The sequence below is a fragment of the Equus asinus genome, chromosome 13 (assembly GCF_041296235.1).
Source record: "Equus asinus isolate D_3611 breed Donkey chromosome 13, EquAss-T2T_v2, whole genome shotgun sequence".
NCBI lineage: Eukaryota > Metazoa > Chordata > Mammalia > Perissodactyla > Equidae > Equus > Equus asinus.
In genome coordinates this window covers 9,691,807-9,713,617 of record NC_091802.1, presented here as the reverse complement: position 1 = coordinate 9,713,617, position 21,811 = coordinate 9,691,807, and the positions used below count along the sequence as shown (strand labels likewise).

Below are 21,811 nucleotides of genomic sequence, written 5' to 3'. Positions count from 1 at the left end.
TGGAGGTCTGTCTAAGAGACAGATTTCTCCCAGCTCCCGCCAACTGTGGTCAAACCAGGATGAGGAGTGCAGGTTGTCAGCTTACGTGATGACTCGAGAGAAGCTGGAAATTGGGATTTTTATGTCGTGTCTCAATTTTTACATGTTGGCAATTAATTCAAAGTTAATAATAATACCAAGAACCACACTGTGTAATCATCTCCTCTGCCAGCTGAGTCAGGCTCATGGGCCCCCAGCCGTGACCTCTGGTTCAGGGACTCAAGGGCGGCTGCCAGGGGCATGGGCCTGGCTTGCAGTCCTGGGAGGAGAGGACGGGAGAAGTCTGAGCCAAGGAGGGAGCTCCCTCCTCCTGGATACTGACATCTGGCTGACGTGAGGGCGGAGACTCTCCCTCTGGAAGGAAGCATGACATGGTAGGAAGGACCAGAGAACACTGGAGATGGGCAGCACCGAATTCCTCCAGGTCAAGGTGCCACTGGCCTTCAGGAGCCTGCTCAGGGGGAGGCGAGCCTTCAACGTCCAGCATCAGGCAACAGTCTCCCCAAACCCTCTTTTCAGGCTAACACCCCAAGGTGTGTGCAGAGATGAGGCTCCTTCTAGGGCTTTGATGACCATTGTCGTGTGGGCCTTACTTGCGAACATCATGGAAACACGGGATGGATTCCACAGTTTCACATATTGCTCATTCCGTGTTCTGGCTATCCTTGTTTCAACAAACAATGGTGGTCACAGTCCATCTTTATTTTGCTTAATAAGGTAGTCCATAATTTCAACCAAATTTAATGATAAATTCACTATGCCATTACACTGGGCATTAAGAATCCTGGAACTAGGAGGCTGGAGGCCTTACACCCACTCTGAAGGGGGTGTAAATGTCTTCTCAAGGGCCCTGTCTGGTCTAGAAGGCCCTGGAACCCCCACTGAAGGAGAGCTAGCTGGGTTGGAGGAGAGGGGACGGGGAGGATAAGGCCTCATCTCTCTTGTGGCTTCTGCCACTTTGTGGGGACATCAGTCCTTGGATGGACTGGCCAGGGGTCCCAGGGTGCCTGTCCTCGCCTCTGTCAACTCTGGTTTTAGGATTTCGCAGCCCTCCCACAGGGATTTCCCCAAATCCTCAGAGAGCCCTGCACACCCTGGGGGGCATCTCGAGAACTGCACCTGGCCAGCCCCCTCGTGGGAGGCAGCTGCAATGACTCAAATTCCTGGGGAGCACTTCCTTGGGCACCTTGCCAAGAGCGTTGCACGCATTCTCACTTCATCTTCCCAGCAACCGCATGAACCACGTGACATTGGCCTCATTTTATACGAGGGGACCGAGGACCACAGAAGTTAAGTATTTGACTCCAGCCTGGGCTGACGGCAGAACTCAAGCCCCCAACCACGATGCTGGTCAACAGAACACTTGCTCGTCCACTTTCCATGGCAACACAGCTCTAGATTCCCCAGCACTCTGCACACACACGTTTGCAATTATATGTCTCCTGATTGTTTACTGAGCATCTCTCTTCCTTGCCAGTCCGTCTGCTCCATGAGGGGAGGCAGACCACCTTGTCCTGCTGTTTCCCTGGTACCCGGCACAGCACGGGTGCCTGATGGGTGCTCAGTACAGGTTTGTCGGGGCAACAACTGGAGGCTAAAGACAAGGTATAACCTCTGCCCTCCTGGGGTTATAGCATCGTGAGGAAGGCAAACCAGTAAACAAGTAACGGCAATACTTTGGGATGGCTCTACGGCTGGGGTAAGCATGGCGTACAGGCTATGGGAAGGGACTCAGGGGAGGAATCTCAGAGGGAGTGACATTCAGGTAGTAAGAGGAGGATTGAGGCGGGGGCGGGGGGAAGGTGACAGGTGACCAGTGCTGCAGGGGGGAAAGGCCCAGGTCTGAGGATGCCCCCCATGGCTGGGGAACAAGCTGCTCTGTGAGGCTGGGGCTCAGAATCCAGGGACACTGAGGCTGGAGGGGCGCGGAGACGGGGGAGCGTTTGGCAGGGGAGTGCCGTGTGTGGGCTGCTCTGGGGCGAGCCCGCTGCAGCGCAGCTGCACTGGAGCACCAGAGGGAGAATGCGGACCGCGACCCCGGGGGGAGGCTCCGCAGTGACAGGAGACGCGATGGCAGCCCAGAGCAGTACAGTAAAGAGGATGAGGAGGAGAACACGGGGCACTTTACAGACAGACTTCACAGCACTGTGATGTTAACTCAGTGAGTGTCCACCAGGGTGACTTTGCTCCCTCCATCCCCCCCCAACACCTGGCAATGTGGAGACATTTTTGATTGTCACAACTCATCCCACGCGGCACAGGACAACCCCCCAGAACCAAGAGCTCTCCAACGGGAAATGTCAGGAGTGCCAAGGCTCAGAAGCCCTGAATGGACTGGCCCGAGTGGACAGGACTGTTTCCGTTCCCTGAAACGAGAAACTTGGGGTGGGAAGAACAGACGATTCCGGGGAGAGGGAGGCAGTGGAGGGGGTGGTGAGAGCTGTGGGGTGTGCTAATGTCCTGGAAGCAATCAGAGCTGAACTGTTTATTTGTAGCAACCTACAGTGCAGGATCATGCCCAGATGAGGAAACTGAGGCATGGAGAAATGAAGGCCCTGGCCCACTATTACACAGCTAAAAAGTGGCCGGGCAGGGTCGGGATCCTAGTTCCTAATTCCTGGGCCACCACTCTTATGACTGCCCTGTGCTTCTATGACCGCGGGCCTCAAAGGCAAGGTTCAGTGTCCCTGGATCAGAGGGGCCGGAAATGAAGAGGCAGCCTGGGACGACCCTGGGCTCGATCCAGCGATGCTCCAAGGTCCAGAGAGGGAAGAGAAGGGAGAGAGGCCTCTGCCCCTGGAACCCTCCACGTGCGGATTCCCGTCCCCTCCATCTCTGCTCCTCTGGCACAGAGCTCGTCCTCCTCCCAAGGTGTCCTGGGCACAGCAAGTGCCTCAATTCCATCCTCTACCAGCAAAACAGAGGGGGTCCTAAGGAACCACTTCTGCTCTAATAAGAGCTAATCATGTGCCAGCCACTGTTCTAAGCACTTTACATGAATTAGCTCATTTAATCCTCACAACAATGCTGTAAAGCAGGGATATTATTACCCCATTTTACAGACGAGGAAACTAAGGCACAGAGAGGTTAAATAACTTATGCAAGATCACCCAGCTTGTGTGTCATAGTGGAGCCAGGGTCTGAAGCCAGATGATCTGGCTCCAGGGTCTAGGCACTTAACCTGTGTCACACTACCTTTCCAACACACTGAGGCAGACCTATGCCACGCCCCCGTCCAAGGCAGGGGCTCATGTAGGACGGGGTCCTTGACAGGGAGCAGGAGAGGGGTACGCCTCCCAATGTATACAGAATAGGGGAAGTTCTGGGAGCCACTCCCACTGTTGCTTCCCCTGAGATCACCATCCTTAAAGCAGTGGCATCTTCGCTCTGGCACCAATTCTTCTCTCCAACACTCAGATAAATAGAGTCACACACGCGCCCCCCCCTCCCCCAAGAGCCAGAGTGTCCCCTGTACAGCTCAGGTTCCACCAGGGCCATCCCACACAGGGGCAGCCAGAGCCAAAAGGGCTGCCCCCACAAACTCTCCGGGGGGCCTGAGGGGACAGCAGTAGTCACTAAACAAAGGCGCCTGGCCATGGCACAAGAGCCGCTGAACACAAGGGCGACCCACCCAGGGGGCCTGGCGTGGGGAGGCCTTGAGCACACCCCTGCCCCTTGCCCCTGCCTGGCCCAGCATGGAGGCTGTGCTGGAGGGCAGGGGCCACAGCTCCTCGCCCACCTATCTGACCAGCCGCCTGCAGCACAGACGAGGACATGGTTTCACAACCAGGCAGACCCCGAATTTCCTCCTGGAGAGAAGCTGGTCTGGGAGGCTGTGGCAGGGGAAAAGCCAGAGCTGGGGTCTGTGGAAGCAGAAAAGAAATGACCCCAAGGGCTCAGTTCCAGCCCACGAGCTCCCACCCAGGGACAACAGACAGGTGACATCCGGAAGCTGAGGCTGAGGACCACAGGAGTCCCCAAATTCCTCTTTCTAGGAGAGGAGTGTGGCCGGGTGGCTTTGTCGTCATCTTTTCTGAAATCCTCTAAACCCTGATACATCATGTTTGCGCCAAGGGCTGTGAGCTGCCGTGAGTGCCCGTCACTCCCAATCTAGCAGCCTACTTGATTGCCAGCCCTGCCGAGGCCCTAATGCTGTCAAGAGGCTCATGTATCTGCCCTTCAAAACGTGTTCTGGGCCGGGTGGGGAAGCCAGAGCATCAGAATCAAGCTCCATCTTCGCCCCTCAGCCCCACCATGACCCAGACTGGGACCTGGATGCACCACCCTCTGCTGCCCAGGCTTGCAGATTTCTGCTCCGCGGGTCACACAGCGTGAGAAGTTGCTCACCCCATCCCCACAAGCCAGGGAGACATTAGCTTCTGCCCCCACCTCCTGGGAGCTGGGCTGTGATTCCCTCCGTCCCCTCTGAACAGCCCTGCAGTGTCCCCTCCTTGGGAAACTGTGAGCTCTGGAGGATCAGGACCCAGGCTGAACCCAGGGAAAGCCAGTGCTACGTGGAAGGGAAAGAGCAGCGATACAGACGTCTTCAGCCCATCTCCAGCCTGGAGCTGTGTGGGGTCACCTGGGCTGGCAGCCAGCAGACCCAGGTCATCCTCACTCACTCTGTGCCCTTTGGCCAGCCCTTCCCCTGCTCAGTTTCCCCAGCAAAAATTCCCCAAGACTGGAGTGTTCATTTAAAACCTCTGGGGATATTGGTTATAATGCAAACTTTCCCGCCGAGTCAGCGGGAAGGAGGAGGGAAGGCCCCTGAGGCAGGTATGGACAAGGTGTGCAGCAAAGGAGACCCTGGGCCACACCCATGCCCAGCCCCCTGGGACAAAGCCCTGAGCTCTGCCTGAAGGACAGGACACAGCAGGTGACTCAGGCCCTCCTCCAGGCCTGGGCATCATGACCAAAGGCCTCTTGGGCAAGTCCGGGAGGCATAACACTCTGCTTTTCGCTTTACATTTCTCTTTCTCACTCTCCTACAATTCTAATATATCCCCCTCTTGTACTTTCTTCTCCCTCTTTCCCCCTATTTCAGGGAACTTTTGGGAGCTTCTGCTTTGCCCCAGCACTCTGGGGCTGTTTTGAGACAATCTGAAGATAAGGGTCTGTGGCCTTGGGAAGTCTGTCCCAGGGCTGCCCGTGCCCCAGTGACCCCTCAGCTCCAGTAACAAGGAGGCTGCACAGACTCAGTCCACACGGCTGAGCCGCCCTGCCCTCCGGAGGCAACTCCCACCAGGGAAGGGTAAGAGCACAGCTCTGGAATCCTGATGCTTCCCAGCTGTGTGACCTTGGGCAGGATAGTGCTCTGTGCCTCAGTTTCCTCATCTGTAAACAGAGTGACAAGAATACTAGTGTGTTTCCAGCACTCACTATGTGCCAGGCTCTAAGTTGTTTCCAAGTAGGGACTCATTTAGTCCTTATACCATCCCTGTGGCACAGAGCCCACCATCTCCCCATTGCACAGATGTGGACACTGAGACCCAGAGACCTGCCCCAGGCTGCGGCCCAGCTAGTAGGTGCTGAAATTGACACTCTGGGTAGATTCCAGTTCATAATCCCCAAACTACATCAGTGCCCTCACCCACACCTCACACCATGAGTGGAGAATTAAATGGGCCACTCAGCTTGCTACTTTGCATAATAAAAGCATACAAAGGTGGCAGCGTTATGTCTGTTGCTATTGTTTGCCTGACCCTCTTTTTCCTCCCAAGCAGGATTTTCAGCCTGCCTGAGCCAGGGGAGCACAGCCGCTGCTGGTTTCAGCTCCGTGGCAGTGGTCAGAATGGCTGAGAACTGTGCATGACGGCGCCTGAGACAGCAATGCCCCGCTCCCGGCTTGGCTGCACTTATGTCCAAATAGCAAACCCAGGACCACACTTCTCACATCTCCAGGTTCTCAGCTGTCTGAGCCGATGGACAGCTCGTTTCTCTAGATGGAGGAGGCACTCATGTCCAGCGCCCACTTTCCCCAAGCACAGGGCAGATGTCGGGTGCAGGGGAGCCTCTGCTAGCCTCCACATGGGGGCTTGGCGGGCTTTTGGAAGAGCCCCGGGAGGCGGTCTGGCCACTCAGCAGAGGCTGCCTGCTTCCCATCAGGAACTCCCAGGAACTCTATTCTTAGGGCGCTTTCTCTTGCTTTTAACTTTGACATCTTCCAGAAGTTACCCTGCACAAAAGCAACCCCGCCATGGCTGTAATTTACACGTCACGTCACTCGCACACAGCACAGTCCACCCCCTTCAACCCACTCCTGTACTTGTACCATCCCCTGCCCGCCCCGCAGAAATGGCTTCGGCATCCTCCCAACCACCATCCGGAGAGAAAAAGTGAAATGTGGAATCGACAGACGGAAGGGGGTTGGGGGAGGCAGGGGGAAACTTCGGCTACATCCAAGCTTTGGAACTTCCCCGATTCCAGGCTGGGCATCGCTTCCACTCAGCGGTCCGCACTGCCATGGCAACAGCCCAGCTGTGGCTGAAAAGCCCCAGCTTGCAGCTCAACCTGTGAGCACGCCATAGGAGCCACTTACCGTGATGGTGTTTTCCTTGCTCTGCTTTTTGCCTGGTGACGAGGATCCCAGATTCTGGGGAGAGAGGCAAGAAACATCATCAAAGCTGTTCTCCATATTGGGCATTCTTTTTCATTCGGGTTCCCTGAAGGTGGAGGGATTGGTTAAAAGCCCCGTGCTGGGGAAGTTCAGGATGCTCAGGCTGCCGTTAACTCCTATGTCACCATACTCTGCGAGAGGGCAGGCAGGAGCATCCTGACCCCACACTGCTCTCGGCTTGAAGGCAAACTGGAGGAACCCTCCAGCAGAGGCTCCAAGGGAACGGCTCCAAACCAGGTCTGCCTCCTCTTCTCCCAGTCTGTGATCTGGGGAGTTAACCCCTCAGCTGCCCTCTGCTGGTGAGTGGTTCCGCGTGCTGGCTGCCTGAACCTGCAGAATCCACCCAGAAGCAGGGGGTTAAGGCAGATTGCAGGCCACCGCCTCCTGGCACTGAGGATTCAGAACATGACATCTTATTCTGAATCCCCCAGGTCCTACACATCAAACCCTAAATGTGTGCAATGGGCACCGGGGCGCTTGGCTACCTCCAGGACTTGCCGCTCTCCCAACCCTGAGAGCTGGGAGGGATTTTCAGCTGAGCCGTGTTTCGGCTTTCATTCAGACTTTGGATTGCCTTTTTGCGTCTTCCGGTTGCCGGCAAGAAAACCATCGTCCCAAGTACTTCTGAGCCCACAGGTCCTCAGCAGCTTGCCCCACTCCCAGGATGGTTCTGGCACGGAAAATTAAGGGCCGCCAGCTAAAAACACCACACTGGTCCTAAAAGCCTATGACCCTAAAGGGGAGCATCAATTCTGGTCTCTATTGTCTCACTATTAGCAGTTACACTACAGATTCAGTAGGGTCCCTGAGTGGGACATGTGATGTCCACTCCTGTCTTGAGCCACACGACAAGCTGGGAAGCAAGCTCACCCCTCAGGCCCTGTGGGTGGCCACTGTGTGTCCTGGGACTTGGTGCCTTATCCTTTCTCTAGTGGAATGTAAGGCTGTCAGGACTTCATGGAAAAAAGGCCCAGAAAAAGCATGGAAAGATTTTTCCAGCAAGCCTCAGGGAACCAGCAGCCCCCATCCCTGGGCCAGCACAGCCCTGGACCACCTGGGAGGATGACATCCAGGGGTGGGGGTCAGCCCCTGCCTCAGGAACCCATCTGCTCATCAGGCAAAAAGGGAGCTTGACGGAGTCCTTGCTATGGTCACCTCAGTCCCCTGCTCCCATCTAGACCTATTTTGGCTGGTAAGTAAAGTCAACTAATGAAACCGAGGGACCTTTTAGATCATCCATTTCACAGGCAAGAAAATGAACTCACTAACCTTGACATCTTGCTTTGGAGTGTGTCAGAATTAACTGGGGAATTTGCCCAAAGCTGAGTCCCAGCTGCACTTCCCAGAGCTTGTGACCCAGAAGGTCTCAGGCGGGGCCAGTGCCTCTGATGCCAACTCTGGGGACCTCCCTTGGAGGCACACTGACCTATGTTCTGTTATTTCATCAGGCTCCCTACTTAAGGCAGCTGCCCCAGCAGTCCCAACAGGCTCTGGGCAACGTCAAGCTTATGACCAACTATAGCTTCCGCAGATGTTTTTAATGCATCAACTCATCCAGGTCACCCACCCTGGTCCCTCCCAAGCTAGCAGTTCTGCCCCAGGGAACTTGCTAAAATTGGGCCGCCCAGGAGGGAGGCAGGCAGAGGCTGCACAGCACGAACCCCGGTGCCCCTCTCCAAGGAGAAGAGACGGGTGCAGAGCTCTCTTACAGGCTCGCTCATGCAGAGGCTACATGCCAGGAGGGGGAGGGGGGGAGGGGGAGGGGAGGGGAAGGGGAGTCTTTGGGATGGGTCCTGCAGCTTGTAACAGTTTCCCTGTCGTGGACACACAGCACCACCGTGCTCCCACTCCAGCCCACCAGGAAGGGCAACCAGTGCACCAGCAGCCCTGGCAACAGCCTTCGAATCTATATTTTGGTGCTGATGGTGATGGTGATGAGAAGGACGAAGAGGATAACTACTAGTGGGAGGAAAGTCTGCAAGGGCCCCTGCCACTGAGTGCTTGCTTCTGAGGCAGGCACCAGGCTAGGCATTGGCCATCCTCCCAACCCCAGCAAGTTCAGTGGCATCAACTCCATTTTACAGACCTTGAAACTGAGGCTTGCAAAAACTAATTTGTCTAAGGTCACAAGGCAAATAAACAGAGGAAATTGGAACGCAAGCCCGAATAACTCTTTTCTCTAGCTTCCACCATCTCTCCACTTTTAGACCTGGGACAGTCTCTTGTTTTCCAGGTGTCTCTGCAGGGGACAAAAAAGATCTCCATCATCCACAAATATGGATTTGGGGACCACTGTGTCCAAGGCTCTGTAGAATGAAGCTGGACCCCAAGGCCACGCCCCTCCCTATAACTTGGGCCAGGACAGGAGTGCAAGTAATGGCATTGAGAGCGACGTTCCAAGGGTGCGTGTCTCTGTGCCCTACAGCTGTGCAGATTCAGCTGGGGGGACGGGCAGAGGATCACAGGCTCTTCCTGGCAGTCTCAGGCTCTGCACTTGCTGCTGCTGACCTCTGCCTATTGTTCCAGTGTCATACACATAAACATATGCCATGTCCGTGCATCATGTACATACATATGTGTCACATACACACCCCACAGCACTACACTGAAAGGGCCCAGGAGGAGTGAGACCTCCGTCTCGGCGGGAACACCTACTGGCTGGAAGCTGGTTTCTAAATACTATTGCCCGCTAAAAGGAACTCACGCTCCTTGGCAAAATGGCCAATTCCAAATGCCAGGTGGACCTGGAACATCTTATTGTGCCGAGAGGTAAGAAAGTGTCCAAAGAATGCCATGATATAACAAAAGGACCCAGGGACCAGCTTAAAGAGGCTCCCACAAGCCAAATTTGGGACAATTTGAGCATGAATGTGAATAATGACTACAAGTGATTTACATCAAAAGGCGAGGAGAGAGAGAGGGCAGCATTTCTTTATGGAAGAATGCCAACAAAAAACGTACAAGGAATTAGAAAATCATCATTTGCAAACCCCAAAGTCAAAACAAATTTAGTCCGTGATTATTAAAGATGCTCAAAGCGGTGAGTGCAAAGATTGTTAGGGAACAGGATAGGCACATGGTCTCACCCGATTACCCCACAGATTACTGACAAACTAAAAATGGAAAACGTCCCCCTCAAAGGAGAAGTCTGGTAGCCACCACATTAACCCAGAGCTCAAACTCAGCATCAGCGGCAGGTGAGAGCCTGCAGTGGGCGGCTCCTGGGGCCACGGCAGGAAGCACTGGATAGGCCCCAGGTGGTATTCTTGCCAAAACTGCTGAGCCTGAGTCTAAGCACAAGCAAACAATTAGACCAAGAATGGAGGTCATTCTACAAGACAACTGAGCTGGGCTCCAAGGAACAAACGAGTGCAGAAATCTAGTCTAGACTTAAAGAGACTAAAATGATAACTGAGATGAAATGGCAACAGCAAATCCATACAATGGAGCATTATTTAGCCACAAAAACCAAAGTACTAATACGTATGACATTGACGGACCTTGAAATACTATTCTAAAGTCAAAGAAGCCAGAGTCAAAAGACCACAGATGGCGTGATTCCATTCATACGAACTGTCCAGGACAGGCAAATCTATACAGACAGAAAGCAGATCAGTGGTTGCCTAAGGGTTATGGGGATTCTTTCGGGGTGATGAAAATGTTCTAAAATTGATGTAACAATGGTTGCACAACTCTATGACCACTGCGTTGTACACTTTAAATGGGTAAATTAACTGCTAAGAGAACTACATCTCAATAAAGCTATTTGGAGCGAGCGAGAGACACCAAAGAGATATAGCAACTGATGTGTCCATGTGTGAAACCTGAATGGATCCTGGACTGGGAAGAAGAGCAGTATTTTGAGGACAATTGGAGAGTACGAATATGGATAATATATATATCAGATGATTTTATTTTATTGAGGTCACATTGGTTTATAACATTATGTAAATTTCAGGTGTACAACAGTATATTTCAGCTTCTGTATAGACTGCATTGTGTTCATGACCAAAAGTCTACTTTCCATCCATCACCACACACATGTGCCCCTTATCCCCCTTCATCCTCCACTCACCCCCTTCCCATCTGGTAACCACTAATGTGCTCTCTGTGTCTATGTGTTTACCTTCCACATATGAGTGAAATCATACGGTAATTGTCTTTCTCTATCTGACTTATTTGGCTTAGCATAATACTCTCAAGGACCATCCATGTTGTTGCAAACGGCACCATTTTGTCTTTTTTATGGCTGAGTAGTACTCCATTGTCTGTGTGTATATATACACTACATCAGATGATATTATTGAACTAATATTTTCTCAAGTGTGCTAATGGTACTGTGCTCATGCTTTCCCCCGCAGGGACACATTCTGAAACATTTATAGTTAAAACCGTATGTCAAGAATTTGCTTTAAAATAACCCAGTTGGGGAGACAGGGGTTAGCGGTTGGGAATGGGAGTATAAATGAGATTGGTCAAATAATTGTTGAAGCTACACGATTGGTCCATGGTACTTTATTTTAGTATTCCTTCTATTTCTATAAACATTTGCAAATCTCCATAATAAAAGTGCTTTTTTTTAAAATTTCCTGTGCCTATGATTCTAGAAAGTTTTTCTCCTTCCCTTTCTTCAAATCGCTCCCAGCCTGCTTTCCTAACCCCACCTGGGCCACTGTACTGTCACTGTGAGGTGAGGACCGCTCGAGGGTAGTGATGCACAGGGCAGTGCTTGGTGGACTGCAGTGGGTCATTTGCAACTGATCCAGCAAGCCCCGCTCTGCATGTCCTCTCCCCGCCGTCTCCCTGCCCTGTGAGCAGTCTGGTCCCACCCCCTCGGCATTTGGGATCCAGTATGAAACCTCTCAATGGCTTCTCAGTTAGAATAAAACCCAAGCTCCTCCCAAGAGGCCCGTGCAGACTCCTCTAGCCTCATATTCCAGGCTCCCTACACCTGCTAATTTAATAAACCACAGCCCTACTCGGCCTCTACGGGTTCTTTGACATCACTGCTCTCCTTCCTGCCTCCAAGCATCTACGTATGTGTTCCCTCCACCTGGAGTGCTACCCCCACCCCCCCCCCCACCTCTTTGCCAAGATAAACCCTTGCTCACCTTCCCAGTCTTAGCTTAAGTATCTTTCCTGACAGAGTCTGTCACTGACATTTCCACCACCACCCAGCCAGGTCTGCATAGCACGCACGTCCCCCAGCCCTTATCACTGCTGGGACAAAATAACCATTTATCTCATGTCTTTCTCCAGCATTAGCTATAAACCCCCATCAAGGCAGGGGCTGTTTCTGTGACTCAGTGCCTGGTCAAGAAGTAGATACTCAATAGAACGTGTATTATTGAATTGTGGCGGGGGGTGGGGGGGCATTAAGTACATGAGCTCCTAGCATTTCACCCCTTTGTCCACTTCAAACTCCATTCTCCCATGGGCCCCTTAGGTCTCTAAGCCCTTAGTCACAATCCCTTTCCTCTCTCCTGTGTCTTCCTGGGGAAGTTCACGGGAAGCCAGAACAATTGAAAGATGGGTCACAAAAGGGCCTGGGCGCTGGTGGGCAGGTCGGTCCCTTGCCTTCCCAGTCCCTGGGCAGAGATCAGAGGGCTCCCACCACAGCCCCAGGCAGGCGGGCAGGGGACAGGCTAGAATGTGCTTCTGCAAAGGCTGGCGAGACTGTCAGCCTTCAGCCCCTCTGCGCCCCACAATCAGGTGGGCCCCATTTATCCAGTACCCAAGCAGCCCGCCCCAGGGCTGCAGACTTGAAAACCTCCACTGGGTGGCACTAGATCACCACACCACCTGTGCCCAGCCGTCCAGGTCTCCCAGGGCTGGGCAATGGAGAGGGCGGCCACCCCAGGGGCTGCTGGGCACCCAACCCTCGGTCCTCCCATGATGGGGCACGGTGGGGACACAATCCTGGTTTCCATGAAGATTAGGTATGTACTCCCCACCTCCACCAACATTCTAATTTCCCTGATTAGCTGGCTCAAAGAGGAACACAACAGGGTTTTTTGACCAAACCCTGAGCAAGCCACCTGACCCACCCACCCATCCATCCACCCATCCATCCATTCTTCAAATACTACTAAGTCATAATTGCCATGAATTATAACTGACAGCCTGGGACAGGGTGAGTAAATGCTATGCCCGCTGAAGAGTGCTGTATATACTTTGGGGATCAATTGTTGGTAGCACTCTCTGTAAATACCAGACCTTCTTAACCTATTTCTATAACTGGCCTCCAGCACCTTTGTGGAAAGCCAGCTCCACAGATTCACAAATCCCTCCACGGCCTGACAGGATAATATTCCACCTTACGGTTCCAGGAACTGGTGAAGAAATGCATATTTGCTCTCTCCACAGACTGCGTTATTTATTTCTGTGACTTCGATGACACCTCAACTCTCAACATTATCATCCAAGGAGACTATGCTCAGCTCCGCCGGTCCTGAAGCAGTCGTGCCCGCCCAGGCCTGGGGTCTCCAGAGCTCTCCTTCCCGGAATCCCCAAGACCAGTGCCTTGCATCTACCTTCTTGTTTTAATAACGCTTATTGTAACTGCCTGCTATAAAAGTAAAATGTGTTCATTTCATTAAATTTGAAAAATACTGGAAAGCGTAAAGAAAAGAAAAATTACTCACGGTCTTGGAACCAAGGTTTCTCAACCTCGGCGCCATTCACCTTTTTGAACTGGACAATTCTTTGTTGATGCAGGCTGTCCTGAGCATTGTGGGATGGTCAGTAACATCCCTGGCCTACTAGATGCCAGTAGCACGCCCGCCCAGTGGGACAACCACATGTCTCCAGACATTGCCAAATGTCCCCCGACAGAGCGCCATGGTCTTAGATGCAGACTCAACTACCATCGATGTTCTGGTTTATTTTTCTTCGAGTCATTAATCATCACATATGAATAGATTTCCTCCTCCCAAATAAGACTGTACACAGTTTGTGTTCTGCTTTTCCCACTCGATATTATGTTATGAACATTTTCCCAAGTCATTAAATTTTCCTCAGAAGGCAGCTTTTTAATGGCTGCATGATATCATTGGCTGGACGGACGGTCAGTGCCAAAGTCCATTTTGCCCATCCCCTATTGCTGGACGGTTAGGTTGGGTCCCATGCCACTGTGCTGTAAATAATACTTGAACAATAGCTTCACACATAAATCAGGATCCCTGAACATATTCCAAGACCAGAGGCTAGTAGGGAAATTCCTGGGTCAAAGGCTTAGAGTACACACAAACTGGCTTCTGAGAAGGTTGCATCAGTATACATTTTGTTTTAAATGGTTGTGTAACAACTACACAATATTTCGGGGTGGGGGGAACCATGTTCTATTAGGAAAGGAAAGAAAAATGATTGGGGGCGGGGAGGGGGTCCAATATTCTTCCTGACAATACCTAGGGTAGCACCAGCTTTTTCAGTTACGTTATATCACAGCAGAACTTCAGCTGACCTCTTCAAAAAAACACCCCTAGTCAGATGGCAAATCAAACAGACTGAGAGCGGCTGTGTTGAGAAGGCTACTTGGGGCTCAGCAGGAAACACGCAAGGCCAGGGCAGCGACGTGTGCCACGAGCTGGGGCGTGAAGAGGACACACACATGCTGTGCACTACTGACAATGCCTGGAGCCTCGAGGCTCAAGTGTGGTCCCTGGGGTCCCCGACCAGCGGCACTTGTATTACCTGGGGGCTGGCTGGAAACACACAACCTCCAGCCCCTCCCTAAACCTCCTGAATCAGAAGCTGCATTTTAACCAGAGGCTCAAGGAATTCAGAGGTAAGAAGGCTTGGCCCACTCAGACATCCAAATTCTTTCCCAGAGTTTTAACTGACCTGAACCTGAGCCCAACATTCAGCCTCCTAAGAGAACAAGTTAATTACATTTCCGAAAATTAACACTCTTAAGCTGCACTTAAAGCTAAGTGTCACATTATAGCCTGCAGTAACTGTAGTAACATATCGCAAGGTATTCTTGCAGTGACTGGCACCGGAGTGCCCACCGTTGTTGGTGACAAGCAACTATTGTTATCAGCAACAGCATCATCATCACCACCACCCTTGGAGCCTGGCATTTTAATTCCTGAAAGAGGTTGGCAGAATTTCGAGGCTTCATCAAGAACATCTTCTTGATAGTCTATGGGTAGACTATAAATAAGACTAGTCTTTAGTTTTTTAGACGAAGTTTAACGCAACTTAGAACCACAGGGCTTGTCATCAAGGGCCAGTCTGACCACTTAGTAATCAGGTCAACCTGCACAAGCCACTCAACCAGTCTGAGGCTCAGTGACCTCACCTGTAACACCAGTACTGACACATACCGCAGGCGTTTGCACAAGCGTCAGCTGAGATGACAAATGCAAAAGCAGACTGGGAATCTTAAAACATACTCCCATTTCTTCCCGTCCTGTCACTGCCTCTATGCTAGATTATTAAATATGGTAAAACATTTTACAAAATGCCACCCTGGGTGAAGTCTGGGGTGGGGGAGGGGCACGTAGAAAAGGAAAATGGCCCATTGCATCCATATTCCTAAAGTGATGGAAGATCTGGACTCGACGTCTCAGGAATCCAGACAGCAGGATGAAGCCCCCTGCTCCAGCAACAGTTCCTATCCTACCACCATGAGCCACTCCAAACTGCCCTCGACTTCTGGAGAAATCAACAAGTGACAACTGCCCCCTCCCCCAGTCACAGTACACTGGAATGGCCCAGATATACCAAGCACTTTCTACTCAGGGCAGAACTGGGCTGTAGCCACCTGGACTCCCGTCATGTCCTTGTCTTAATGACCCCTCTCCTTGGGCCTGCATACACAGCTCCCCCTACCTCCCGTAACAGGACCCCTTACCTGGGAATCACCGGTGGATTTTCGGACACTCATGTGGGCAGTCTCGGGAGGGTGCGCTGGGGTCCCTGATGCGTGGTATCCATTCACTGCGGGGACAGAAACACTGCTCAGATGCCACAGTGGCCGTGGGGGGGGGGGGGGTGGCGCTGGGGACCTCCAACTTTCTGCACACACAGCCCCTTCTCCCACCTCAGGGCCTGCCTCTGAGAGGTCTTGCAAGGCTGGGAGCACCTCTTGGGATCTTACCAGTATCTGCAGAGCTGGAAAGGGGTTGAGAACATCTCTCTAATCCCCAGAACCTAGTTATTGAACTCATGGGGGACCAAGTTGCTTTTTGAACCAGAGAGGAAAAGAAATGTGCTTCATAGGAGGCGAGGTCACTACAGCCCAACGGCCAGGGCCAAAAATGCCGCATCAGCTGTAGTCACCGGGGCTGGTCAAGGGTCCAGTCTCTCTAGAGTCAGCAGGCCCCGCCACCGCCTTCCTGCAATTCCTCTGGAGCACCTTCTCTCTGAGGGCCTTCTCCACCCTCACCCTATGTGGGTATAATGGAAAGAGGACTGGTTTTACTGGTTTCCACGAAATTTGCCTTTGCCAATTAATAGCCAAGTGGTCAGATGATATCCTTCTTGAGTCATAGTTTTTTCTAAAGTTAAAAAAAAAAAAATTCAAGGCTCTGAAATTCCATCTTTATGACCCTCACTCATGCTCCTCAGGTGTGCCGATAAGCCTGCTTTCCGTGGCAGGGATGGAGGAGCCCTGGTTTGTAGCATTTGCCAATTTCTGTGGCATAAATACTCCCATCGTGGCCAATTTGAAGCCCCCAGCACCGCTGCATGCTCCTGACATCACAGATACACACGGTGGCCCATGCAGACTCAGTCCCCAGAGGTGGTGCTGCCCGCTCACGGACACAGCTATGTGAACTTCGGGAGCCTACGTGCCTCCTCACTGAGCCTCAGCTTCTATACCTGTAAAATGGGGATGATTCTACCTAGTCTCCAAAATCAAACAAGACAACACTTACAAAAAGGATCTGTAAATTAGAAAGTACTGCATGACAACAGAGGGGACGGATGGAGAGAAGGAAGGTCACTACTCTGTTCCTGAATCCGGTCACCTTGAACCCTATGCCTGCACGATCTCCGGAGATTGGGAAGGCTGTCTTCCTCGTGCCCCAGGCTTGGAGGGATGGCTGCAACATATATACCATGCAGGTCGGGCTGGAGCAAGACGCAAATTGATGTCCCACTCATGGCTCTTGTTGAGAGAGCTCTGCAGTGTGGCAGGCAGCGAAGGAGAGCATGCCTCAAAGTCACTAAAACCTACTCATCTGGAGTGGAAAGTGCTGGAGACAAGCAATGGAGTGATGAAGGCCACCCCATGTAGAACCCTTTTCATGCTGGGGATGTCCCTCATTCTCCACCACTTGCAGCAAAAAATCCAGGGCCACCTGCAAGCAGAACCACACTCCACAGGTTCCTGCGGGCAGCTCAGCTTCTCCCTGATCTTCGGGGTTGGCCCAGTGCTCCAGAAGAAGGGTGGGCACAGATAACACTAAGACAACAGGAACCGAGGCACAGAGCTGGCCCCCAGTGCAGTGGCTTGAGGAAGCAGCTAGAAACAACAAATTAACCCCATGTGGCCAGCCACAGTCCTGGTCTATACTCACACCCCCCAGGCAGCTGATCAAATGCAGATACTATCCACATGTCTTCTAGCTAAAGAGGGGGGACCAACATTCCAAGAGCATCGGAGAATGCTGAGGGGGCTGAGGAGAATGTAGATATGCCAGGAAGGAAATCAGACTGATGATAAATAGCACTCACAATGAAGGCATAACATTCGAGAAATTTTACTTATCAAGTGGCATAGCACTGCAATGGATACAACACAAATGCTGGAGAATCTAAAGACGGCAGGAGGAAACCTTAAGGCGCTGCTTTCAGTCCACAGCTGATTGCTGGACAAAACTGAGGATGTGGACTATCTCAGTAATTTAATTTAAAAGGATGATTGAACTAAATGTATTAAACATCATATCCTACAAACAATGATGATATCTTTTGCCAAGAAGCCACGGAACATTAAAAAAAAAAAAAAGAAAAAGTTGGGCATATTTAAGCCACAATAAAATATCAATAAATTGCAAAAGACATAAATAACACAAGCTACATTCTTTGACCAGAAAGCAATAAAAGTAGATATTAATAATGAAAGATCAAATATACAAGGTCCCCATTGCCCCAACTCCCAAACATTTGGAAATTTAAGAAAATGCCCTCAATCTCTGGTCGAAGAATTGAAAACCATAATCACACAATATTTACAAAATAATGAGGAAAAACATATCAAAACAATTGGATAAGGCCTGAATTATATAGTTGAAGGAAAATTCATAGCCTTAATTATTTCACTATCAAAGCCAAGGGAGTAAAAATAAATGGACTAAACATTTGACTTTAGAATTAAAAAAAAAATTTAAGCCAATAAAATAAATGAAAGGAAAACACAAGAAAGGGATATAAATATGGCAATAGGAATTAATGAGTTAGCAGGCAGGATAATCTCAGCAACCCTGGCTGGTTCTCTGTGTGTGTTTGGGGGAGGGGGGGTTGATCACAACAATAAAAACACAGATCAGGCTAATTTGAGACTGAGACAAGCACAAATGCTCAGTATTGAGAATTAGAAAGAAAACATAAGCACAACACCGATTTTTTTAATGCTAATAAATGCAAAACCTTTCATAAGATTTAAGTTATCAAATAGGTTCAAAGGATACTAGAAACACCAAAACGAGTGAAACCTTTGAAAAAATGACCTCCCTCCAAAAGGCACTGGACCCAGACGGTTATATAGGCAAAGTCGTTCAAACTCTCAACAAAGATATACCCAGGCGCGAAGTGCACCAGAGCACGGGGACACAGGTAAGGTTCCCAGTTTGTAACACAAAGCCAGCGTCACCCTGGTCTCAAGTCTACCACCACCAACAAAAACGGACCCCAGTGAAGTTTGACTCCAACAAGGAGACAGGTAAGTTTGCACCTGAGCAGGCCCCACTTTGGAATCAGCTGCCACTTTTGATGGTGTTGATCCCTGTAAACCGAGGTTGCCCCCAATTCCTCGAGGGCAGAGGCTGCCCTTCTGACCCCGACTTGGTCCCTTCACGGCACCTCAGAAGTGACCCTTAATACAGCACGCTCTATCTCCTGCTTTCAGCCTCCCCAGCTCTCAGCCCGCCACGCTGAGGGCAGCTGCGAGCTGTCTAACGCAGGGGCTTTGTCCCCTAATCCATTCTCTTGTTCTCGCTTCAGTTCTGGTCTGTCAGCTGTTGGCTAATTACCGCTCATGTCAAAACAATTACTGGGAAAGGAAAAATAATTTTCCCTCCAACCATCTCTCCCCATGCAGCAGCGCTCCTCGGACGCCCCGTCTTGCCTATTCCTCCAAAAGTCCCAGGCACCGTCAGAGAGGCCATCCACGGAGACCCGGCCGCCAGGGCACACCCGCGAGCGCTCCCGACAGGCACTCCTGCCCTCTGGGCTCCCAGGTCCCCAGGGGCAAGATGCAGACCAGGCCCAAAGTGGGTGTTGTCGAGGCCTCCCATGTCCCGGGGAGAAAAATAAGATACAATTGGTCAAGGATCACTCATAACCATAAGAAACATAACTCAGTGTGGATACAAGAAAAAAAACATAAAATGCCAAGTTCAGCTGTTTTTAAGATAAGAAAAGGGAACAAAAAGCTCTCTGTAGTAACTTTAGAAACGTCCAATACACATTTAAACACACGCAGGCACACATCTCATTCCTCTTCATGGGTGGTTAGACAGACAGACAAAGAGACGGCTTGGGAGATGCCTAATGCGAGGAGGGGACAGATATTTGTTTAGAAAGGAGGAGGGGGTCTTAGAAGGTGGAGGAGCGGATAAAACAGGGAAAAGATGGATCACGGAAAGAGCTGTCGAGAGAGACAAAGCAACAGAGTAGAGGCAGCAACACCTGCTGCGCAGGATTCACCTTTCCAGAAGCTCTGCTCTCACTTCCCAGCTCCAGCCCCCCTCGGAAAAGTTCCAGACCCCAAGGCCCACTGTCCAGGAGCCTGTTCCCTTAGGAACCCCAAAGGGTACACGTACCCCTCCAGACAAGAACACCAGCCCTGGACACCCCACTTCTGCCATCTCCCTTCTCTCCGGAGTGAACACAGGAACTTCCCCTCAAGGTTAAGAAATCTGGCAGCCCGGAGGCCTTGTTCCTGAAACCCTCCACCTCCCTCCCGTCACACACTCAACAGGGTAGAATGTGACCTTCCCCAGGCGTGTGACACACAGCCCCAGTTGTGCTGACGTTTGTCACAAGTGTTAAGCAGCGAAGGCAAAGGGTGGGATCTTATGATCCCGAATTTGGGACGAATTCCCCCATCATTCAGATTTAAACCGCTTTGCTTACAGGAAGCCTTTAAAAATAGTTGAAGTGCTCTGTGAGTCTCAAACACGGCAACTGTGTGCGGTGTGGCCTAGGGACACAGGACCCATTTGGGGCAGAAAAGCAGGAACACCATGGAATCCACTTTGGGAAACACAGCTGTGGCTGCGGGAAGGCAGGTTTTGAAGTCAAACAAACCGCGGCCAACTCCGGACAGAGCTGGCTGGTGCTCGGCATCTCTGAAGGCACAGCAGACACACCCCTGCCTCTCCCTGCAAGGCCCCCCGAGGGCCTCGGAAGGGTGCTCTCCTATCGTCACAGCCGCCTTCTCGGGAGCACGCAGCGTCTATGCAGGTCTGCTTGTGGGGGCAGGTTTACATTACAGCCTTCTAGCCTGGAAATTTCTGTCTGACCTCCTGGTCCGGCGTCTCCCTGGTTGTTAAGATGTAAACTGTGTTCCCCAAAAGAGAACTCACAATACACTCATCTGTGTGCGTGTGAACGGTTGAAACCCTGGGGCCATTCTCCAGGGCATCAAAGCTTCAACAGGCCTCGGGGAGGTTCCCTTGGGGCCTCAGCTGACAAGAACAGAGGCTTCTACAGAAACCGCCCCCGGCCCCCGGGCCTTCCCTGAAGCCGAGGCGAGGTGTAGAGGAGGGCCACGGGGCCCCTGGGCCTGGCTGCTTGCTAACTCTGCAAGGGCCCCATGCTGCTCCTTCGTGGGGCAGAACAGCTCTTCAGGGTTTCCTGACCCGGAGAAGACAGTGCGGCCGTGGGTAAGGCCTTGGGTTCTGGAGCCCCTTTCTCAGGGGACGCACAGAGGTCTGCACACACTCCTGGCTGGCCCCACAGGCTCGAGGGCAGGCGCCCCTGATCTGCAGCGGAACTCACTCACCCCGCTGTGATCTGGCTCCCCAGGCCTGCAGGCAGACTGCTTCTCCAAGCATGGCAAAGCCAGAGCCTGCACCCAGCTTCCCTGACACCCTCCCCGAGCCAGGGTAATGCAGTAAAAGGGAGATTTCCTCCATCCCCAAGAGAAACACAAATGCAAGCTCACTGCTCGGCCAGAGTTCGCTCTCTACAGCTGCCTGCCCCGTCTCACGGGGGAGCCGCTAGTCACAGCTGCCTACTTAAATTCTGACAAGTTAAATAAAATCTAAACGCAATATGGTATCCAGGACTGGATCCTGGAACAGAAAAAGGGCAATACTGGAAAAATTGGTGAAATTGAACAAAATCTAGTTTAGTGAATGATAATGTACAACATGAATTTCTTAGTTCGAACAAATGAATCAGGGTTACGTGAGACATTAACATCAGGGGAAACTGAGTAAAGAGTACAGCCAAACTCTGCATTGTCTTTACAATTTTTCTGCAAACCTAAAATTGCCCCAAAATAAAAAAAATTGTTAAATTAAGTTAAATTAAAAACTCAGTTCTTCAGGTACACTAGACACATTTCGAGAACTCATTGGCCACGTGTGGCTAGAGGCTACTGTATTAGAGAGAGTGTAGATACAGAACACTTCCATTATCACAGAAAACTCTACAGGACAGCACTGCTCTGTACTGGGAAGGGACGTAAATATAAATAAACACACTGTCATTCATTCTACCCCATGACTCATACCCGACACGCCCAGAACCTCATTTTTCACTCACATTTTCTTGCCGTCTCACTGATACTATTTCTGTTTCTCTAAGTCATTACTTCCACCCTGCATATTAAACCAGCCCAAAGATGATTGTCAATATTTGCCACAGTCGCCGAATAGAGCCTCAGGTATTCTGTTCACGTTTGAACTTTACTTACAGGGTCCTCCCCCAGAAAGCCCAGCATTAAACGCCTCTGGTAAAGCTGTCAAATGCACA

General features: G+C 51.3%; 1 protein-coding gene across 19 annotated transcripts in view; it reads right to left on the bottom strand.

Moving 5' to 3' along the window:
• Positions 1–21,811, bottom strand: part of GAS7 (growth arrest specific 7) — a 218,138-nt gene that overhangs the window by 32,939 nt on the left and 163,388 nt on the right. For 11 of the 19 annotated variants that reach the window (XM_044744435.2, XM_014864143.3, XM_044744457.2 and 8 more), the window contains 2 exons: positions 15,513–15,598; positions 6,578–6,631 (listed from right to left, as the gene is read on the bottom strand). In XM_044744435.2, coding sequence (XP_044600370.1) covers positions 6,578–6,631; positions 15,513–15,598 — 140 coding nt within the window. The remainder of the gene's footprint in view (positions 1–6,577; positions 6,632–15,512; positions 15,599–21,811) is intronic. The other 8 variants (XM_044744450.2, XM_044744441.2, XM_070482334.1 and 5 more) reach the window with 1 other exon arrangement.